The following is a 20620-nucleotide window of genomic DNA, read 5'->3' as shown; positions in this document are numbered from 1 at the left end:
GCTTTTCTATAACATCAAACTTGTAAGCCATATTATACACCTTGTTTTAGACAAGCATTTTCTAAATGATATGGGTTACCTGCAAGATTCCTTAGCAGTAACACCAGATAAACCAAGAAAAAGCAGAAAACACCAAGGTTTTATTTCTACAACACAGGCCTAAGGATACCTACAGTCCAACAATGTTGTCCTACTAACTAGAAGGTTTTCAAAGATTTCTAAACATTCACCAGCACAGAAAATCAAGTGTTTGTGGCACACTTGCTGTAACAACAGACAACTCCCTTTTCAGAACTGGTGCTATAACGCTTTACTTACCATACAACTGGAGAAGAATCTGACTCTGTACTTAGAAGAAAGTCTTCAATATGTATTAAAGGCCAATCCCAAATTAGAGTAAGAGAAAAAACATCCCACATGCTTAAAATATTCTAGATTAAAAAAACAAAAAACAAAACCAGATATGGATTTCATATTTTCTTCACATAAGACAGTTTTTGTCTTGTTTTGAGCAGAATATGAACACATTCCATAGCTTAAATAATGACTAGGAGCAGGATTAAAAAACCACAGTAAGATCAAGATCCTCTGTAAATATATGCATGTTCACTTTACAGAAACATATTTTAAAGGTATTACTTTAAAAAAATATTTATAAGCTGGTTCAAGAATGCTGTAAAATGAAGACTAAACTAAATCATTACACATACCTCTGTATCTAAAACAAACAGCAGATTGTCAAGAACTTGAAGTTTTGCTGCATCTAAAAAATATCCATAGTTACATAAATTTATTATTTTTCTTAGAAAATGTATTTGAAGCAAAAACGCATTAAAATGTACAATCAAGCATTGGAAACCTACAGTTGTTTAACCTCATGGACCTTCCTAGGACTGTGAAAAGTTTAGCTTAAACAGAATTGTGATTTATATATCCAAATTAAACCCAACAATTTTTGAAGCATGCACCTTTACCAGAAGTTTTTCCATTCGGTATACACGTATTTACTAAAAATAATGAAATAACTGAAAAAAAAAAAAAAAAAAAAAAATCAGTGTTAAATTAACTTTTAAAACATTTTTAAAAAGCCACTGAACGTCACACAGGGTAGTTTAATTCTAACCTGACTATGCTGAAAAACATTTTTGCCAGGATCTTTGACAGGGTTTATGTCTATTGATCACAGTATTGAGTTACAGAAAATTAATAACTATACTTATACAGCATTAAAATTTACATTATTCTCAATATTCTTCAGCTCAGCTAAGACTGATTATAGCTTAAAATCCTGCTTCCATAATATTCAGTACTCTCTCTAAAGCAGTGACTTAGACAAACGTAAGTTAAAGGAAGTATTGGAAGAAAAAAAAAATTATTACAGAACTAGTTGTGTATCGGTTTCCCTTTAAAAACTGACTAAGATTACATAGAAAATCCCAGCTCATTATCTTATTCCCATTAGAAAGATGCATGGAAAAGCTTTTTTAATACACCTCTTCCTGTTCAACTGGAAATCCCAAGTGGTTTGTAAATCATCTTACCTTCCTGCGTTTTGGCAAGTGGGAGACACATAATGCAGAAAAATCCATTGCTTGTGAGAACAAACATATGATAAACACCTAAAAAAATTCCAATACAAATATTTCAAACTTAAGTATTCGAGTGTAACTAAAGAGACTACTTGCTTGTAAATACAACAGTGAAATAGCTGGCAATAAAAAAATCGATTAGACTATTTTTAAACAAAACTTCTGTCACCTTCAACAAAGAGTGGAATAAGTTTGCACATCTCAGAGTTTTGTTTGAAATTTTGATTTTTGTATGCATCCCTCGACTGCAAATTCTGTTGTCATGACAAAACTATATTTAAATACATTATATTGTGACAGAACAAGACTAGGAGCTTATAGAAGAACAGGAAGTGCTGAAATTTGAAGTCAGAGAGAATGAGAGAGAATAAATCTTTCCTTTTTGAGCATTTTCATATGCTTAGCACAGTCTCAAAGGAAAGAGGCGTTGTGTTCTGAATGTTTGTTGTTTTCTATGACATTTGTAAAATTACTAATGAGAACTAAGTTATCTTTACAGGAAAGCATTAAAAGTGCATTTAATGTGTACATTACAAAGTAAAGCTGTATCTGATTATTTATTTTCTAGACTCTTTCCCTGAGAGATATTAAAGAGAAACAAAATCACAAAAATTGAGACAAGGGGGAAAAAAAATCAAATTCTTACCTGTAGCTGCATTATCTTTTTCAATAAAGAGATTTAAGTAAGTCTTTTCCCTTGAAGATTTTTCAACCAAACTCTAAAATAGAATCAATATAAAGACTGTTATTTTGTATTTTATGCAAAAAAAAGGTATTTTAAAAAAACACTGATCATCAGTTCAAACTTTAAAAACTTTTTTCTTTCATCAATAACTGTTCTTGTTTATACATGCCATTCCTAAATATATTTTCCTTATTTGTTACTTACAGGAACACGTGTCCCTTTAATCTGCACAAACTAGAAGATGTGTTCAAAACTCAAGAATGTTTATATTTTGATATTAGGAAGAAAGGAAAAAAACAACTCAAAATCTGAAAACAAAAGTTTTTCAACAAAGTTAGAAAAATTAAGGTACCTTAGTTAGCAGGGTTTGTTTTGATGGTATGTGAATAACATGAAAATTGCCACTTCTCTCACCGACCACAAGAAATTGTTTTTCTTGACACATACCAACTACATCCACATTAGTATCTGAAAAGTTCCATGGCAAAATGTCAAACATTAAGATTTGTTTTTTATTAGTAGACATTCATATTTGAAACACAGGAACTGGACAATAGTGTCCCAGATTTCTTCAAAATGATTTATTTTAATTAAACAAAGTGCAGGAAAGGGCATACAGGGAGTGGGTTTGGTATCCATTATTCCCATTTCAGTGAAAAGTTAGCAAGCATTCTAATTAAATTGCACAGAACTACTCAGTTAATTGTATACAGAACCAGCAATCATTTTTTATTACTTAGGTATTTATTGTAATACTTCCTTTTACAGGCTAGTTAGATAAGCAAATTACTTGCTGTATTTTCCTATACAAACCTAACATATGTTTTAAAAGTCAGTTTTAACCTCCAGTGGAATTCCAGAGGAATGAACTTACCAAACTGAATGTGCATCTGAAGAGATTGCCCAGTACTGTCAAGAAGTGCCACCGATCTGTCAACAACAATAATACTGCCATCCCTTGAGTTGCATGCGTACAACTGCGGATTAACAGAGACCTAAGAAGGAAAAGGTTGTTATATATAACTAAAACAGTTTAGAAAATATGACAGAGAAGCTCTGGTAATTATTAAGAAAAAGAACAATACAGCTTTGATGAAGTCTACCTTTTCTGAAGATGTGATTTGAAGTAGCGTATCCACTTGGTACAATGCGGTTCCACATTCATGTCCTAAACCTATAGGAAGGTGCTCATTCCCTGTGTCATCGTTTGCAAGAAGTTCAATATCATCCCACATGTTTACCTATGACAAACATTTAAGGAACATGCTGTAAGCTTAAAAAAAAGTTATACGATCACGCACGAATTATTGATTTTATCATTCTATTGTGATTCTGCACCTAGGAGGAAGGGTAGTACAATAATCCTCCTAGAGGCAAACTGCGTGTTTAGAAAAGGCAAAAAGTGAAGTCGCCAGAGCAACGCGGCTCCCAGCTGATGTCCCCAGCAGGCCCGACTGAACGCAGCTTGGCAAGGACAAGTTTCGCGCCGGAGGCTGAACTAAAATCACTATCAGAAAGTTCTCCCCGCCACGTAGCGGATACCCCCGCCCACAAAGACGGCGAGCCGTCCTGCAGCGCCCTCTCCTCACCGCGGCCCCGGAGGCCGGTGACAAGCCGCCGCCACCGCCGTCCCTCAGCCGCGTCAGGCGTTCAAATTGGCGGGAGTTCTGGCTGCCGCTACGGGGCGCGCCGTGGGCCAACCTTCCTCCAATCGCGAACGGCGCCGTTGCTAAGACACCGCTTAATCCTTCCCCGCTCCCAGAGTGCACCGCGGCTCCCTCGCTCCCTGCCGCCTTCCCCCGCCCCGCGGTTACATCCGGGCGCCTGGAGGGAGAGGGAGGGCGGGGCGTGTCGCCTCGGTTCGCGAGCGCTACGGTTGCGGCTGCTGAGGGAGGGTGAGCCCCTTGCGAGGAGTTGTGGAGGGGGAGCGGCGTCCCGGGCGCTCGGTTATGGCGGTGAGTGGTGTTCGCTGCTGGGGTTTTTGGAGGGAGACGAGTTGGGAAGAGGGCTGCTGCGGGGCGGGAGGGGAGAGCGTGTGAGATGGGGAGGGCTGGGTCGGGAAGCCGTGTGCGCGGAGAGACAAAATGGCGCCCGCCGCTCCTTCGCTTGCCGGCGCCATGATGGGCCTCGGGAGGGGGTGGCCGCCTTTCACCCATTACTTCTCTCCGTGTTTCCAGAAGTTTCTGTTTCGTTTCTCTGGGCTTGGAGAGAAGCGAAGAGGCCGTGTGATTGAGGCCTTATCGTTTCTTAGTTGGGGAGAAAAGTGTGATGGCCGTAAGAGCGGGCGTTTCTCAGAGGAACTGTGGGGCGCAGGTTCGCTGGGAGGGGAGGAGGGAGGGGATCGATTTGGCGGTTGGGCCATGCTCAGTTTTCGTTCATGTACCTTTACCTGCCTTACTGTTTTTCTTTGTGTTTGGTCACAGGCCTGCTAGTTTCAGCATCTTTTTTACTCGGTGATTAATTACTTGCCTCCATCCTCCTGTTTTTGTGGTTAATATCGATATGAAACGTCCGTGCTGTAGTTATCACTGTCTTTTATGTTTATACACGGGCTAGGAGTGTAGCTTTTATTTTCTTTTAAAATCTGTGCGGCCTGGTAACATATGAAGGTGTTTGTCCCATGATTGAGTTGAAGAACCAGTAAGTAGTTATCAAACCCGATGTGGTTAAATTTTTTCAAAAGTCATAAGTGGAAAAAGAAAAAAAAAAAAAAAAGACAACCCAAACAAACAAGACTCTTAAGTGATAAAACTCTTCCAAGTTACCTTGAAAGTACTTTGTGGTGTTTAATCTGGTATTTTAAATTCTTGTCTTCAAAGTTTGACCAGTGGTGAAACAGAACAAGAGGACCATAAACTTCTGGAGAAAATAAATCCTTTTTAAAATGTTTTTTCCGTTTATATAACTTAACCTGTTATTATTAACATAAATTTTTCTGTAAAAGGACTTTGTACTATCCCTGAGGTTCCGCTAAAGTGGTAGTTGAGGGGCTTGTTCAATGAAACTGTTTTTGACCAATCTACCTGCACTTAAAGAACTAAGAATAGTCTCTCTGAAAACTGTCATCAGTCTTTAGCTGTCTTTGTAGAGCTGGGAGATTAAGGTGCAGTGCATGAGGGCATTAATGAGCAGTGATGTGTGTAAGTAATGAGACTGGTAGCCTTGGAAAATGTGGCAGTGGGTTCAATTTCAGTTGGGTACTATGTTTAAAAACCCAGTTAACTTAAGCTGTTAGCTGGTATTCTCTTTATCCTTCTCAAGTAATTTCAAAATGTGAATTAATACAAATCTCAAAATTGCTTTGGAATTTCTAGCTGAGTCTTTTGGAAACCTTGGATGAAGGAGGAAAGTGCAGATAAGCAGATAGTAGCATAGAATGCCAAGGATTGTCATGGCTAAGAACACAAATAGGGGAGTCAGTTCCTACTCTGTCTAATGTTGTGAATTTTTTAGGATGGTGGGTGGTGTATCAGTAGTAGTTAGAAATTGTCACTTAGTTAAAGCTCTGCTGCAGATGTAGTCAATGCTCTTATCCATATGCTGGTGTGTTTCAAACTAGATGTCGGTATACCCTGCAGATGGAGAAGTGGACAGCTACTTTATCTCGCATAGATTTTGGTATAGGTGTCTTTGTACAGCTGCAAATTAATAAAGAATTGGGCAGGCTAAGCAGTAGTAGCTGAAACAAATGGAGAGATTTATCTGTAGCATGTTATAAAGAAAAATCTTACCATTAATACATAATATATTAGTGACAAACTGTTAATATCTGTTGTGGCTTAAGAAAAAACTGCTGCTTTATTTTCACAGTAATGAATATAAATCAGCATTTGAGAGGATTTCACATGTTCAGTTTGCAAATAAAACTGCAGCTGGTAGAAAACCATGCAAGTTGGAGTTCTGTGCAACACTAAATTATCATCATAAATAGCATTTCTGGGCTTAATTATGTTCTTAGTGAAATCTTCTGCAGCCGCAAAATGTTCAGAAGGTTTGATTATGACTGCTGTTTACGTGATCAGAACAAGAGAGACCAGTGAATCTAGAGGCGTTAATGAAAGCACATTCACCTTTTCAGTGTGTGCTTTTTCCATTTGGTTCCTTTCATTGTGTTGTACACCGGTTGTACACGTTTACTTCTGCCAACACTGAATCACAAAGCAGTCTTGACTGCTCTACACAAGATCAGTTTTTTGGCTCTAGTCCTCCTAGGTCAAGGTTTATAAGGGATGTAGGGAGCATCTTGGGTTTTGTCACCTAAGGAAAATGTGATACAGAAATTGTTGGGACAGGTGGATGTGACCTATATATACTCTCCTACAAATACACATCTTTGTGTAGAGATACTGAGGTATTTCCTTATTCAAAAGTTAGCTGTCTAACACTAATACAACATGCCTCGTTTCAATTCTTTTCAAAGTTCATTCTGTACTTCAGAATGCTGGGGGGATGTTGTGTATACTTCAGTAATGCCCTAACTTGTGAGGTGACATATCTGTTTGAACAGTATTGACCTTAAGTAATCATAGTCATGTGAAAGTTAAAAGGTAATTGACCTACTAACACCACCATTTAGAGAAATCTGTGGCTCAGAGTGAACTTGTAACTGATATTTTCAATCGCATGGAAAAAATAAAATGCAGTCTAATGTAGTGGGAGAGCAAAATCTTAATATATTCTCTTTAATCAAGTCTTGAAAAATCAGTCTGTATGTGGTTCTGTGGTTCTGTTGCCTAACTAATAATGGTATTGCTACTCCCAAGATTGTCTTTACAGAAAATAATTTTTAAATGTGTCTTCAGAGGAAGTACTAAGTAAATAGCTTTTCTTATTTTTCAGTCGTGAGTTTTAAATATTCTGTCTTCACGTGTAGGGTAGTGATACAGAACGAGATGGAGTAGCCCCAGAAAAGTCATCTCCAGAAAGAGAGAAGAAAAAGGAACAATCAGATGCCTCTAGTTCTCCAAGAACATCAAAGCATCATTATTCAAGATCACGCTCACGGTCAAGGGAAAGAAGACGGAAGTCAGGTATAGTCTTCGTATAAGCAAAGTTGCTTAGTAATGTTTTGGTGTGTGCTTGTAGAACTGAAATATCTTTAAAGCTCTTGTGGAAAAAAATATACAGATTTAGCTCTAGTAACTTTTTAGAATTGGGAAAAAATTAAGCTGCTAATTTGGGGTTTGTATCTTAAATATTATTATATTGAAACTTCTCAATTTTAATGGTAGAAGTGCTGAGGAAAAAAGTCTTATCAGTGTTCAGGATAAGGAGCAGGACACAAATACACACAACACCCAACAGAAAGCCATGCTACTTTGTCTTTATTTTAATTAGATATACTTACACTGGGATAATACCCTTGCATGGTTGTAACAAAAACAAGGTAACCTGGTGTAACGACTGGAGTATGACATGGGCTAGTTTTTCACTGTCAGAGCTTAAATAAATGCAAAAAAAGAACTGGGAATAACAGCTAGAGTTTGCTTTCTCTAGAAAGAGATACTCAAATAGTGTAGCTATTTGATTAGTGCTATTTGTTTTCTAAATTTATTCTTGACTTTGGGGAGTGGAATAACTGAAAGGAACTAGAAAGATGATAGCCAGCTGATCTCGTCTTTAACTTGGTAAATAACAATAAATTTTTCTTCTCTAGATACTGAAGGAAGAAAACACAGAAGCCGGAGCAGAAGCAAAGAGGTAATTAACACTTTGTAGCGTTTAGGTAATTGTACAATACATCTTTTAAAGTATCTTGTAGTAATGCACATATGCGTAAACCTATATAAATGACTTTATGGTAAGTACCAGAAATTGGAAACTTTAAGCTTAAAAATGGGTATGGAGATTCTTTCATAGTGAAGCATGATTGCAGCCATCATGTTGACAAGGTAATAGTTTTATAGAAAAATGCAAATTTTTTTTTTTTTTTTTTTTTTTTTTTTTGGTGGAAACAGCCAAAAGAAAGAATTCATGTGGAGAACTAGAATGGTGTTCTTGAGATGACTTTCACAGAGCTTCCATTAACCAAAAGCCTTGGGTGGCTTTATTCCTGGCCAGTGTTCAGGACTTTCAGTGATACATACCCATCTACTTTAAGTATATTAAAAATAATTCCCCACCTGACTGAGCTCTGTTTATTGCATCCTTTAATTGTAAAGACTGTCATAGCTTGGCAAACAAGCTGAGTCAACTGGAAACATGACAGTAGCAGCAAAAATTTCATTGGGCTGTCTTTTTTTTTTTTTTCCAAATAATTATGTGTATGTATATAGGGGAGTGAGAAGAGACAGCGTCAATAGTACCTTGAAAATAACTGGCTTACACACCAGAGGAGAGATGAAACAAGCAAACGAGGAGCATCGAAATAGTCACAAAGAAGCTTAAGCCATGTGGGGCAATAGCAGGCTGGGTCAGATGAGGGGCTTCTTAACTTTTAACCTGGGTCAGGAACTTCTTCCCCCATTCCAATGGAAGCTCTGTTTAAAAAAGGAGGAAAAAAAAAAAAAGGAAAAATAATCTAGGAGAGTTTTTGTGAAATTGAATATATTGTTTAGCTCACATGATAACATTTCTATAATAAATCATACTCAGCGTGCTAATGCGCGAAGAGACTGAACTGAAGACGCTGCAGACTCAGATAGCAAAATTATAAGCCTACTTCATGATAAGGTAACTATTAGTCATTCAAACTCATATTTCCCTTAAAAATATCTTAAATCCGTTATGGGATATAATGGTGGTTTATTACTAAGTGTGTGCCTGGAAGATGTGATTTAAAAAAAAAACCCAAACACAAACAATTTTTAATGTTATTTGAAACAGTGTTTTGCCATGCTGTTGGATCTAATCTTATATGATTTATTTAGAAACCTCTTAAGTTTCACAGTGAATAGATGAGGAATGATGTCCCACAGTAGATTTACTGTTTCCATTCACTTGCAAGATTAAGCTCTTTGTAGGCTAAATACTGAATATCAGTAATTCTTTTTCATATGTATATCAGAACAACTACTTATGTAAGTACATACTTAAAATTAATGCACAGGTAACATCTCGAACTTCAGATGTATTTTTATGTAACAACTGATTATGCAAGGAGTTAAATACTGTAAAAGCAGGAAAAATACCTAACGTTATCGTATACTTGAAGAACAATAATCAAATGTATTCAGGAATGGATATATATTAATAAGGAGTTAGGCTTGGATAAGTAAGTATAATCTAATTATAGCATCTTCTCCAGACTTGTTTCTTTTGAGAGAGAGTTTATAGGAAAGGTTTCGTGAGTAGTTAACAGATTTATAGATAAGCAAAAAAAGCTGAAGATTTGGAATTTAGTCTAAAATTAATGTGTCATACTTAAATTGTGAATTGAAACAAAACATTATTTAAACATAAGACTTAAGCGGGCTATGCTTTTGTGCTAGAGAGATTTTAAAATAAACTGGATATATTAAGAAAAGGTGTTGATGTCATGACTTAGTCTCCAAGGAAAACATTGGCAAAAATCAGGCCTGACCTTGCTAAGTATTTTTGGCATTGTGGCTATAAAAAGGAATCTTTTTTTAAGAGACACTGCAGGAAGAAATTGCGGTATAGTGGAGCAGCATATCTTTAATTTAAAACTACTGTGGGAGGTCTCAGAGTGATGCATGTTAGTTTTAAATACTAAAAATGGGATGTCAACCATGTAACAATACTTTGCTTTTTAAAAACTGTTTGAAGTTACTGACTGAAGAGAGTTTTGCTCTAAAAATTAATTACCTAATGATGGATATAAAAGTTGTTCTAGTTCTAAAAGCAAAATGGTCTTATGTCGGCAACTATGTGTGGGTTTTAGTAACTTCCTACGTGGTAGGCTTAGGCAAATATTAAATATTCCCTACAAATGTGAGTGTGTGTGTATATATATATATGCATATTCATAAATTTTCAGGTACTTAAAAAGATAGGTACTTATTTTGTGTTTGGAATGGACACAGTAACTGAGATTGACAGTTGTTTTTGATACAATGCTGTGAACTCTTATATGGAAAGATTGTAAAGATACCTTGATGGATGCTTTAAAAATCCTTTAGACAGTGGGGAGGAGGGAAAAGGGGGGAAAAATTCTAGTGTGCATTTGCAACTTTGGGTAGTTGGTGGCATTAGGTAAAATAGCCATCACTCCATGATTGAGTCACACTCCTAAGGTTACTAATGTTGCATCACAACTTATCATTTTTTATCTTCTGATACCCATACTAACTCTCTTTGTTGCACTATTTTCCTGAAAGAACCAACTTCTTCTTAAAACAGGCAAGAAGACATGAATCCAAAGAGAAGTCCTCCAAGAAGCACAAATCTGAAGACCACAATGACAAAGAACATTCTTCTGACAAGGGAAGAGATAGCCTAAATTCATCTGAAAATGGTGAGGATAGACATAAACGCAAAGAGAGAAAATCATCAAGAGGGAGGAGTCATTCAAGATCCAGGTCTCGTGAAAGGTAAGTTATTTTGCAAACGCGCTTAAAGAATAATCGTATAAAAGCAGCGTTTGGAATTTGTGTAGACTTCTGAAGTACAGTTGAATTATATTACTGACATAATTTAACTCTAAGGCATCAATTTATATTGCATGTTTCAGTTTTCGCTGGGTAGTGCATTTGTTGCTACTTGTTTTTTTTCAGATTGATTCTGAGTTAAAGCACAAAATATCTCTTCAGGCTTTATATAGGTGATCTGTCTTGTGTTTATAATTAGTATACACAGCATAGAAAACTTATAAACAGAGTCTATTTAAATATTTCCTGTTGTCAGTGACAGGAAAGAAAATACACCTTAGCAATGTCATGGCTTTTTACTTCCTAAATCAAGAGCTTACCCAGAGGCAACGCTGTCTAAGCCTCCTTGCGTGGTAGCCCACCCAGCACACTCTCATGGTAGGAGAATTGCTTGGAACAAACAGGTTGCTGCCAGCAGAACTTACCAGACAGCTCTGCTCATAGCTGAGGGATCTGTAGCAAACATGATAGCAAGGAACAAGCTTCAGGTAATGATACACTGAGGGATCGCATGTGACTCACAACCTGAAATTTGGGCAACTCTTCCCTAAGGTCTTGGAAGACTGTGGGGAGAAGAATGTTGTTGCCTTAAATTTAAGACTCCTGCATCAGATTAGTTTGGCTATGTTTTTTGGGGGTTTTTTTGAGATGAACACTTTAATGAATAACTAAAAATAGCTCTGTTGCGTGTGATTCTTTATGTAAACTCTGTGTGTCTGTGGCTGGTGGTAGTGTTTGGTTCCTTTCCCATTTCATATCCTGGTCTTGCAACTTAAAACTGTTCCAGGCATGAACTCTTCTGTGTGTAGTTTGCAGTCTCCCCACCCTACCAGATGTGTTTTGCCCTGTGGTGACAAACCTGTGTGTAAGTCCTTAAGTAAAAGGTGAATTTAAACATGAGAATATATGTAAGAATTTGGGACATGTGTTTCAGACGTCATCGTAGTAGAAGTCGTGATAGGAAAAAATCCCGATCTCGCAGCAGAGAAAGAAAACGACGTATAAGATCTCGTTCTAGATCAAGATCTAGACACAGACATAGAAGTAGAAGTAAAAGCAGAACTAGGAGTAGAAGCAGGTGAGTGTTGACTTCCGTATATGCTTAGTGGTGATGTTTGGTTGGAATGTTCTGTGGCGGGCTGATGTATACAAGAATGATGGGTTTGTCAGTTAATGTCTGTTCAGTGTAACTGAATGTGTTTGGCTTTTTTCCTGGCTGTATTGATACAGTGTGTTCAGGACTGGATAGTTTGCATAGGCTTATAGAAACGTTTGTCCTAGACTAGTGTCTCAGATTCTCAGTTTTTCACAGTATGATTTCTTGTTAGCAATTAGAAGTTCTTAACTAGTTATTTTGTGAGTATTCTGTAAAAATACCATTTTAGAAGTTTTGACTGTTGAAGGAAAGTAAATAACTTGATATTCTGAGTAATAATGATTACGATGGTTCAAACTCCTTTTGGTTTCTTATAACGGGATTTCCTATTTTAAATAGGATATTTAAGTGGGAAAAACTGAAGAATAAGATACAACTCTTCCATGTTTGATACAAGAGTAGTATGGTTGACAAAGCACTACTTTAAAAATACTATTGTATTTATCTCTTTTGGTGTGTGTGTATATATCATAAAAGGGAAGTTTAACTGGGAATTGCTGGATGTCAGGGCAGATGCTCTGATCAGAAGCTAATTCTGATCAGCTCCACAAAGTTCATGTAAAAAAATTTGTCTTGTCAATGAACTGTCACAGTTAGTGTAGTGTTAAAGTGAAGTTTGAATCAGATGAACTATTTCTGATCTGAAAGTACTATTGTGTTAGTGATTACCAACCCCTCTTTGTCAAGTTCAGCATCAGAATATTAATTGTGTTAATTTTTCTCCCTATCTTGGGTGCTTCCATTTCTTCATTTAACTTAAATTCTAGAAACACAGACTTGAAACACTCTAACTAGACACATACTGGCTTATTCCAGCTCTGTCTGATAAGGGTTGAGATCTGTGTCTTGCCTGGGATATGCTAGAGTTGAGGTTTTCATCACTGTATAGAAGTTAATGTTTTCCAATACTGATGAATCATTCGGTATTTTGGTGTAGAGTACTGAGACTATTTGTGTACCACCTTTGCATCCTTAACACCCTGTAGGATTTTCTGAATGAGTAAGCTGAAATACAACTTAATGACTACAACAGTTGTGGTTTTTCACCTCCTACTTCTTTAAAGTAAAACAAGTAGTTTGAATGCAAATTGGTGTCCTGTCAGAGCTCCCAAGAAAGCGTTGCCAGTGTTGCAGTTCATTTTAGTAGTATTTTCACTAGAGTATTTTAAATTGCGTATTTAAAGGGTGTAGAAGTTGGTTTTGACTTCTCAACATTATGATGGATCATTGGAGACTTAAGAATGTAGCACACTCGTGTAATGCCACCACCCGTGAAACTATTAAGAAGACTTCTTTCTGAAGATCTAGTTGAATTACATGGTTTGTGTTATACTTTATTTTGGCACGCAATTTCTACCAAACTTTCAGCCGGGGTGAGTAGAGCTGGGTTTTCAGTTGGTGTACATGTTACATTAATGGTATTCAAGCCACCTTCATCGTGATGTGTAAGGCTTCAGTTCCCCGTGATTTCCAGTGACAGATGATGTGCGCTTACTGTTTTTATGTTGCTTTGAACGTCTTGTGTTTAATGGCTCTGTGAAAACTTCACATTCCAGAATAGTTTTTTGCTTCTGCAGTGGAATTCAAATTACCTAAAACAGAACAGAAAATGTGGGTGGAAAAAGGAAGGGAGCTTAAGAATTTCTTCAGCTGGACATACTGCAAGAATCCATGTATTTTAAGTACTGCTTTTGTCTCACAAACTGTGGAGAAGGAAAATAAGTGAGGTATAAGTTTTTTGACAGTAGCTAGAACACTTCCATCAAGTTCTGGGCTCAGATAAAGCCTTTGGAAAGAAAATTACGGGGTAAGCCTCAAGGAAAACTCTTCGCAAGCCGGATAAATAGGATGTGAAAACTTAAAACTCAACTGTGAAATTAATTCCCTCAGTCACGAAATTCAGTATTTGTTGTGTTACAGTTAACAGGCTATGACAGAAGCAGTTATAAACAGTAGAGCTTGACCTTCTCTTGATGGTTCTTTGTATAATCTCAAGCTCAAGTTTTCAGGTGATCTGTCCTCACCACATTTAAACTAATCTTTTTGTTCTGCGAGTGTCTAGACCCTTCTGGCAGTTCTTTTGTGGCATTGCTCTGATTAAATGCTAGGTGGAAAACCTGACACCATCTGCTTGTTTCAATGGAAATACTTAAATACAAAAGCTCAAATATTTATTTCCTTGATGTTTACCAGTGCAGTAAAGCATCAGACCAAAGACAAGACCAAACTACAATAGTCAGCACGGGAAAAATGAAGGTATCTTTGAAACATGCATTACATCTTATCTCAGGAATGCAGATCTGTCACTTCCCAGTGCCTGAATCTGCATCTTGTCATCTTCTATGAAAAGATAAGTTTCGCCTCCTTTGTATTCTACCAGATTTGTCATGTAAACAAGGATCTCTTTTTGTAACTTCAGTCTATGGTTTATGTCTGTACATGCTGCCCAAGTTGCGAACAGAAGAAACAGAGTATCTGCCATTTAAAGTGGCTGTTGTCATGTTAGCTATTACCTGGAATGATAGTAACGTTTAAGTATAAAATTGCAGAAAGATCTTTGTGCATCTCAACTTACTGTTTATGGCAAATCTGGGAAAAATGTGATATCTCCTGTAACTTAAGATTTGTTGGACACTTCCAGTTATCTGTGACTTCTTTAAATCATCAGTGTCAGAGGCTTAAACAGGGATAAACCCTTATCTCTTGAATGTAGATACTGACAATCCTAGCAAAGAGAATTACTGCTAATAGTACTTTATATGTGTATTTTGAGTGGTTGTTGCTTAGATGGGACTACATGTATGTCATAAAAGTGAGTCCTGCTTGGGCAGAGGTGGGGAGAAGGTTACTATAGGAGAACTGAACTGAATGTTTTAGTATTTTCCTTAAAAATACATGTTAACTGGGTTCTTTTCAGATTGTCAGGTTCCAGACAATGCATGCTTTGTAGTTCTCTGCACAGTACTGTCATCCTCAAGAGCAGACCTGAGACAAATCACCTGTGTTTAAACCAGCTCCCATTCAGCTTGCTAGCCTCCCTCAAACGCTTGTGCAAAGCACACTCACTGAAGAGTCTGCAGAAGGGAGAGGAATAGTAATTTCCCCGAGTACTATTCCGTTTTTTTAATTGGGCATCTTCAAAATGCTCATTTTTAACATAATTACAGTGCTACGAGGTCCTTTATGGTTTTAAGCAGTCTTATAGCTTGATCCATTTTACAGTGTTCTTGCAATTGACTTTACCGAAAGTTACACAATGTTTTCTCTTACCAGGATTTAGAATGAAAATCTAGAGCAGATCTGTTTGTTCTAAACACTTAAGAGGGTAAATGAATACTCAGAATTACACCTTCTGTTACATGTTACAGTTGGGAATCTTTAGTTTTATCTCTGTCTTGTGACAAGGCAAGTGTGACTTTTACACTGTTATAATGTAATCTATATGAAAGCTGTTCTTGAAGACTCTCCAAATTAATCATTAAGGAATTTTTCAGAGCTGTGATCAAATACTTTATAAAATGTTAAGGTATATAAGTACCTTCATTGTTTTAGCAACTCTGTTAAATTTGGTTACAGAGAGCGAAAGAAAAGAATTGAAAAGCCCCGAAGGTTCAGCAGGAGTCATAGCCGGAGTCCAAGTCCGCCACCTTTTCGGGGACGAAATACAGCTATGGATGCACAGGAAGCATTAGCCAGAAGGTCAGAAACTGTTAAGATTTTAATAATGTTAATCACATAAGCTGCAGCTCTTGATTTTTGCATGTCTAAATATTTTTTTTTCTCATGTACTTATTTCTAGACTGGAAAGAGCAAAGAAACTGCAAGAACAGAGAGAGAAAGAAATGGTTGAAAAACAGAAGCAACAGGAAATGGCTGCAGGTAGTCCATGTATATTATATTAATTACTAAACAATAGTGTGACTGGAAGGATAGGGTAGGTTTATGTCCTGAGTGTTACAGTCCTGTCCAACAGGCTGGAGAGGTGGGCTTGTGCAAACCTCATGGAGTTCAGCAAAGCCAAGTGCAAAGTCCTACATGTGAGTTGAGACACAGGCTGGGTGAGGAGTGGGTTGGGAACAGCCCATCCGAGAAGGACTTGGGTTGTTAGTGGATGGAAACCTGACTGTGAGCCAGCAAAGTGCACTTGCAGCCCGGAAAGCCACCCGTGTGCTGAGTTGCATTGAGAGCAGTGTGGCCAGCAGGTTGGGGGGGGGGGATTCTCCCCCTCTGCTCCGCTCTCATGAGACCCCCCTGCAGTGCTGGGTCCAGCTCTGGGGGCACCAACAGCAGAAGGACACGGACCTTCTGGAGCAGGTCCAGAGGAGGCCACGAAGATTCTTGGGGGGCTGGAGCACCCCCTGTGACGACAGGCTGAGAGAGTTGGGGGGTTCAGCTGGAGAAGAGAAGGCTGTGGGGAGACCTTAGAGCAGCCTCCCAGGGCTGAAAGGGGAGAGGGACTCTTTATTGGGGGGTGTAGGGATAGAACCAAGCAGTAACAGTTTTAAACTGAAAGAGGGGAGATTTAGAGGAAATCTAAGGAAGGAATTCTTCCCTGTGAGGGTGTGAGGCCCTGGCACAGGCTGCCCAGAGAAGCTGTGGCTGCCCCCTCCTTGGAAGGGTTCAAGGCCAGGTTGGACGGGGCTTTGGGCAACCTGGGCTAGTGGAAGGTGTCTCTGCCTGGGGAGGGGGTGGAATTAGATGATTTTTAACATCCCTTCCAACCCAAACCAGTCTGTGATTCTGTGTGCAGGTTGTCTTTCATTGTAATTGTTAACTTGGTCCATGTATAAATACCACAACTAGAACAAAGAAATGTTTGGACTCTGCTGTTCCTCCCCCCTCTCAAAAAAAAAAAAAACAACCCACAACGCAGACATGAAACTCCCACAGAAATGATCAGGGTTTCTTACCACTTAACAAGTATACAACAGAAATGCTGTATGTTAGGCTGGTAGATGATTTCATGATGGTCATTGGACTCTTATGCATCGTTAAGGAAGAGTTGGAAAGCTGTTACCAGCTCTCAGGGGTATTTAGAAGCATGAGGTACATTAGTTTCACTTTTAGTTCTGGCTTACCGAAACTATTGCAGACTTGGTTCTTAATTTACAAATAATATGTATTTTATCATGCATTTGTTATCTGGGCATTTTCAACTTATTTCTGATGAGGGGAAGTGTTTATTTGGGGTTGGGGGTGGTGGTGGTGGTGGTGTGTGTTTGGTAGCATTGGTTTTGTTTTCCATAAAGTCTGAACCTACTGTCTGATAGCATGTCACCTTCCTTCTTCAGCGGCTGCAGCCACTGGAGGTTCTGTTATTAATGTTGCTGCTCTTCTGGCATCGGGAACACAAGTAACTCCTCAAATAGCAATGGCAGCTCAGATGGCAGCACTACAAGCAAAGGCGCTAGCAGAGACTGGCATAGCTGTGCCTAGCTATTATAACCCAGCAGCAGTGAATCCAATGAAATTTGCTGAGCAAGAGAAAAAGCGGAAGATGCTTTGGCAAGGCAAAAAGGAAGGGGTAATGTTGTCCTTTCTTACTTTCATCAAACTTGCTTGGAAGCACCTTATGCTCAGTTTAGGATGCTTATTAATGTTGTTTCCAGCAAAATTACTTTCAGACCTGTTAGAATGTTTCCCTATTAACAGCAGCCCAAGGTAAAACTTGAGTAGTGGAAGGAGTAAGATAACTGGACCTTTGGTGACAAATGATTGTGACACAAGCCTCAGGAAAACCCTTCCTGTCATAAAACTTGAGATATAATTGGATCTTAATATTACTTTTGTCAGTTTCCCTACAACTTGCAACTAAGTATCCAATACAGATGCACTTGTTTTTACTGAAAAGTGATGGCTAAGGTATAGAAACTCTAACTGACCACTCCTTTCTGTGACTGTAGAGATTTTTCATTCAATTGTGGCATCCTGTCCAATTCTGCACTTCAAAAATGAGGCTGCAAACCTTGCTAGTAACTTTTTAGGAGTAGTGTAATGCATTACTAACACTAACAAAAGTTATAAATACAAATAAGCCTTCAGGCTTCTATGCTGTATCAAATAAATCTCTTGCAATTAGTGAAGTATAGGTCACCAAATAAAAAGGCTCCTGTTGTGGTTGCTTTTTCAGAAGGTCACTGGATTTGAGAGTACAGGTTTTGCCTGATGGTAGTATGGAAAAATCGGCACTTTAACGTGTGTTTCTGTCTTTTGACACACTATGTTAGGATAGAAGTGTGTGTTGGATTAGATTATCGTGCAACTGCATGTTACAAGCTCACTTAACTTTTCACAGACTGTTTCATAAGATGTGAAAAATTGAAACTGGTTCATGTGACATGGATGGTAGGCAGAAGGGAGGAAAGAAGAAACCTGAATGCTGTCTAATCATTTCTTCCTAAATTGTGCTAAATATTGGTCAGTTGTAATAAGCAAATTCATTTTTCCATAATTCACTTTAAGCATGCATTCTGACAAGGTATACGGAAATGAGTACACTCTACCCAGTAAAGAACATACCTCCATTTTGAAAACTGTGGTTAAGCAGACTTCCCTCACAGAGTTTCTGTGAGGCTGCTACAGCAGTGTCACAGAGATGTGACTTGGAAACCTTTTGCTTCAGCTGTGCTAGTGTTACCCAGTGGGCTGCTCATTTTTAATGCTGCTTTTTTTGCCTCCTACTGTATTGTGATATTAATGGAAACTTACATAAAAAGGTAATACGTGGTGTTTTTTGACTACAGGACAAATCACAGTCTGCAGAAATATGGGAAAAGCTAAATTTTGGAAACAAGGACCAGAATGTCAAATTCAGAAAACTTATGGGCATTAAGGTAAAGAGTTCTGAATGTGTAATTTTATTATGACTTGTAGTATAGTAGTGATTTCTTTATTTTGAAGTGTACCTTAACCAGTAAAGATGTTAACCTGATTACTACCTGATGTAGTTAAGAACTTTTTAAGTATTTCTCATTAAAGTTCACAAGCCACATCTAATTCTGAATTCAGTTCAAATTCTAGAAATTCATTGTTTCTGGCTAACAAGGGAACTGTTTTGATCTGTAACAGTGATAGCCAGTACTCATAATTGATAAACTTTGTATACATAGTTAACTGGAGACATTTATTAGAATGAGTTAGAAGGAACTTGATGAAGGCCTTTATGTGTTTTTTAACAGTGAGAAAGGACAGCTATGCTTGAATGTTCCAGCCATAAAACCAAATGCTTGAATTCTTACTAGCTTTTGAAAAGAACAGAACAAAATTGTTACGTTTTGGGCACCTGTAGTGTATGAAAACACCACTTCCTATACAGCTAATGTTTGTTTTCTTCTGTCTGGTTTCTAGAGTGAGGATGAAGCTGGCTGTAGTTCTGTTGATGAAGAGAGTTACAAAACGCTGAAACAACAGGAGGAGGTTTTCAGAAATCTAGATGCACAGTATGAAATGGCAAGATCACAGACTCATACGCAAAGAGGAATGGGATTGGGGTTTACATCTTCAATGCGAGGAATGGATGCTGTTTGAAAAACAAACAAACAAAAAAAGCAGTTTTAAAGTTTTGGGACTATGGAAGGTTCTTGTTCAAATGTTGGGTCCTTGTTCACCAAAAAGCTAGCATTCTAGCTTGCATGGGTGTTGCATTGACTTTAATTTATTGAAAAATACAATTTTTTTGTAAATATCAGATCAGTGATACTGGTGTTAGTGTTGTAATCAGGTTATACCCACTTCCATTAAACTTGACAGAACTATAGGAGGACAGTATTTTTTAGTTAAAAGTTCTACTTTTCAAACCAAGCAGCAGACGGGATAAACTCATACATGGATATTTCGTGTCCACTGTCTTGTGTACTTTTGTACTTTAACCTTGTACAGTTATTTCCAATTCTTGAAACATGAAAGAAACATTGTGTAGATGTTATTTAGCAGTCTGGGCCAATAGGCACATAATCCAGTGCAAAAAAAACCTGGTTAATAATAAAGACATTTTTTTCTCTAAGGTCTTACTTTATGTTCATTAAGTTGTCTTTTGGGCCAAACTGAGGAAGCTAGTTAAGAGATGTCAGAAAAACTTGAAGTCAGAAATAGTTTGTTTTCCTCTGCTTATTTTGAAGTAGGATTTTCCTAAAATAAGGGGAACTTGCTGTATGCAGCACAACTCAGTGAGGGGTGCTGAACTTTTGTTTCCTTTTCCTCCCTTTTTTTTTCTTTTCTTTTGGTCAGTTTGATACTTGTAAATTTTAGTAAAGAGAGGGATAACAGCAGTGAGAAAGGGTGGGATGTTGGAGCTTAAAAAAGTACTTAGAAGTACTGTTACAGCAGTTATAGTGATAATTTTTCGTAGTAGCTTCTCTAAGCTTGCCTTAGAGGAATGTTGGCTGCAGGGGCCACGTGTGGATGGGCGCTTACTGCAGCCAGCCGCCTTCAAACCACTTCTGTCCTGCACTCTGCTGCTGCCATCGTTTTTTCTGCACCCCTCGCTCTGAGGAAGAAAAAAAAGAAAAAGGAAATAGAAAATTAAAAAAAAAAAAAAAAAGAAAACAAGAAAAAACCGCCCCAGAATAAAGCCGCCCCGAAGAGGGAGGGGCGCGGCCGGCCGCGTCTCGGGCCGCGCTCAGCACTACAGCTCCTGTCTCTT

At 38.0% G+C, this 20620-nt stretch overlaps 2 protein-coding genes across 5 annotated transcripts in view; one reads left to right on the top strand and one right to left on the bottom strand.

Moving 5' to 3' along the window:
- KNTC1 (kinetochore associated 1) overlaps nt 1–3509 on the bottom strand; it is a 42470-nt gene extending 38961 nt beyond the window's left edge. The window contains exons 1-5 of the mRNA XM_026859797.1: nt 3378–3509; nt 3149–3269; nt 2627–2742; nt 2236–2308; nt 1542–1619 (exon numbers count right to left, since the gene is read on the bottom strand). Coding sequence (XP_026715598.1) covers nt 1542–1619; nt 2236–2308; nt 2627–2742; nt 3149–3269; nt 3378–3509 — 520 coding nt within the window. The remainder of the gene's footprint in view (nt 1–1541; nt 1620–2235; nt 2309–2626; nt 2743–3148; nt 3270–3377) is intronic.
- Nucleotides 3510–4098: 589 nt separating this feature from the next.
- On the top strand, nt 4099–19981 carry RSRC2 (arginine and serine rich coiled-coil 2). 4 transcript variants are annotated; one of them, XM_026859679.1, is made up of 10 exons: nt 4099–4229; nt 7148–7304; nt 7931–7974; nt 10576–10766; nt 11758–11901; nt 15556–15678; nt 15779–15858; nt 17274–17503; nt 18723–18812; nt 19327–19981. In XM_026859679.1, the coding sequence occupies exons 1-10, from the start codon at nt 4224–4226 to the stop codon at nt 19504–19506; spliced, it is 1245 nt and encodes a 414-aa protein (XP_026715480.1). In that variant the 5' UTR covers nt 4099–4223; the 3' UTR covers nt 19507–19981. The 4 variants fall into 4 exon arrangements, with proteins under 4 accessions (XP_026715480.1, XP_026715479.1, XP_026715481.1 ...); XM_026859678.1 differs by having other exon boundaries at nt 17271–17503; XM_026859680.1 differs by having other exon boundaries at nt 10554–10766; nt 17271–17503.
- Nucleotides 19982–20620: the final 639 nt, after the last annotated feature.

The sequence above is a fragment of the Athene cunicularia genome (genome assembly GCF_003259725.1).
Source record: "Athene cunicularia isolate RWA chromosome 15 unlocalized genomic scaffold, athCun1 chr15_part1, whole genome shotgun sequence".
NCBI classification, from domain to species: Eukaryota; Metazoa; Chordata; class Aves; order Strigiformes; family Strigidae; genus Athene; species Athene cunicularia.
Note: the sequence above shows the minus strand (reverse complement) of the source record. Positions and strands in the feature narration are given on the sequence as shown.

Coding starts and splice junctions, on each gene's coding strand:
- RSRC2 (XM_026859678.1), top strand. Junction 7,305..7,930: donor GGAAAGAAGACGGAAGTCAG/GTATAGTCTTCG, acceptor TTTCTTCTCTAG/ATACTGAAGGAAGAAAACAC. Junction 17,504..18,722: donor GGCAAGGCAAAAAGGAAGGG/GTAATGTTGTCC, acceptor TTTTGACTACAG/GACAAATCACAGTCTGCAGA.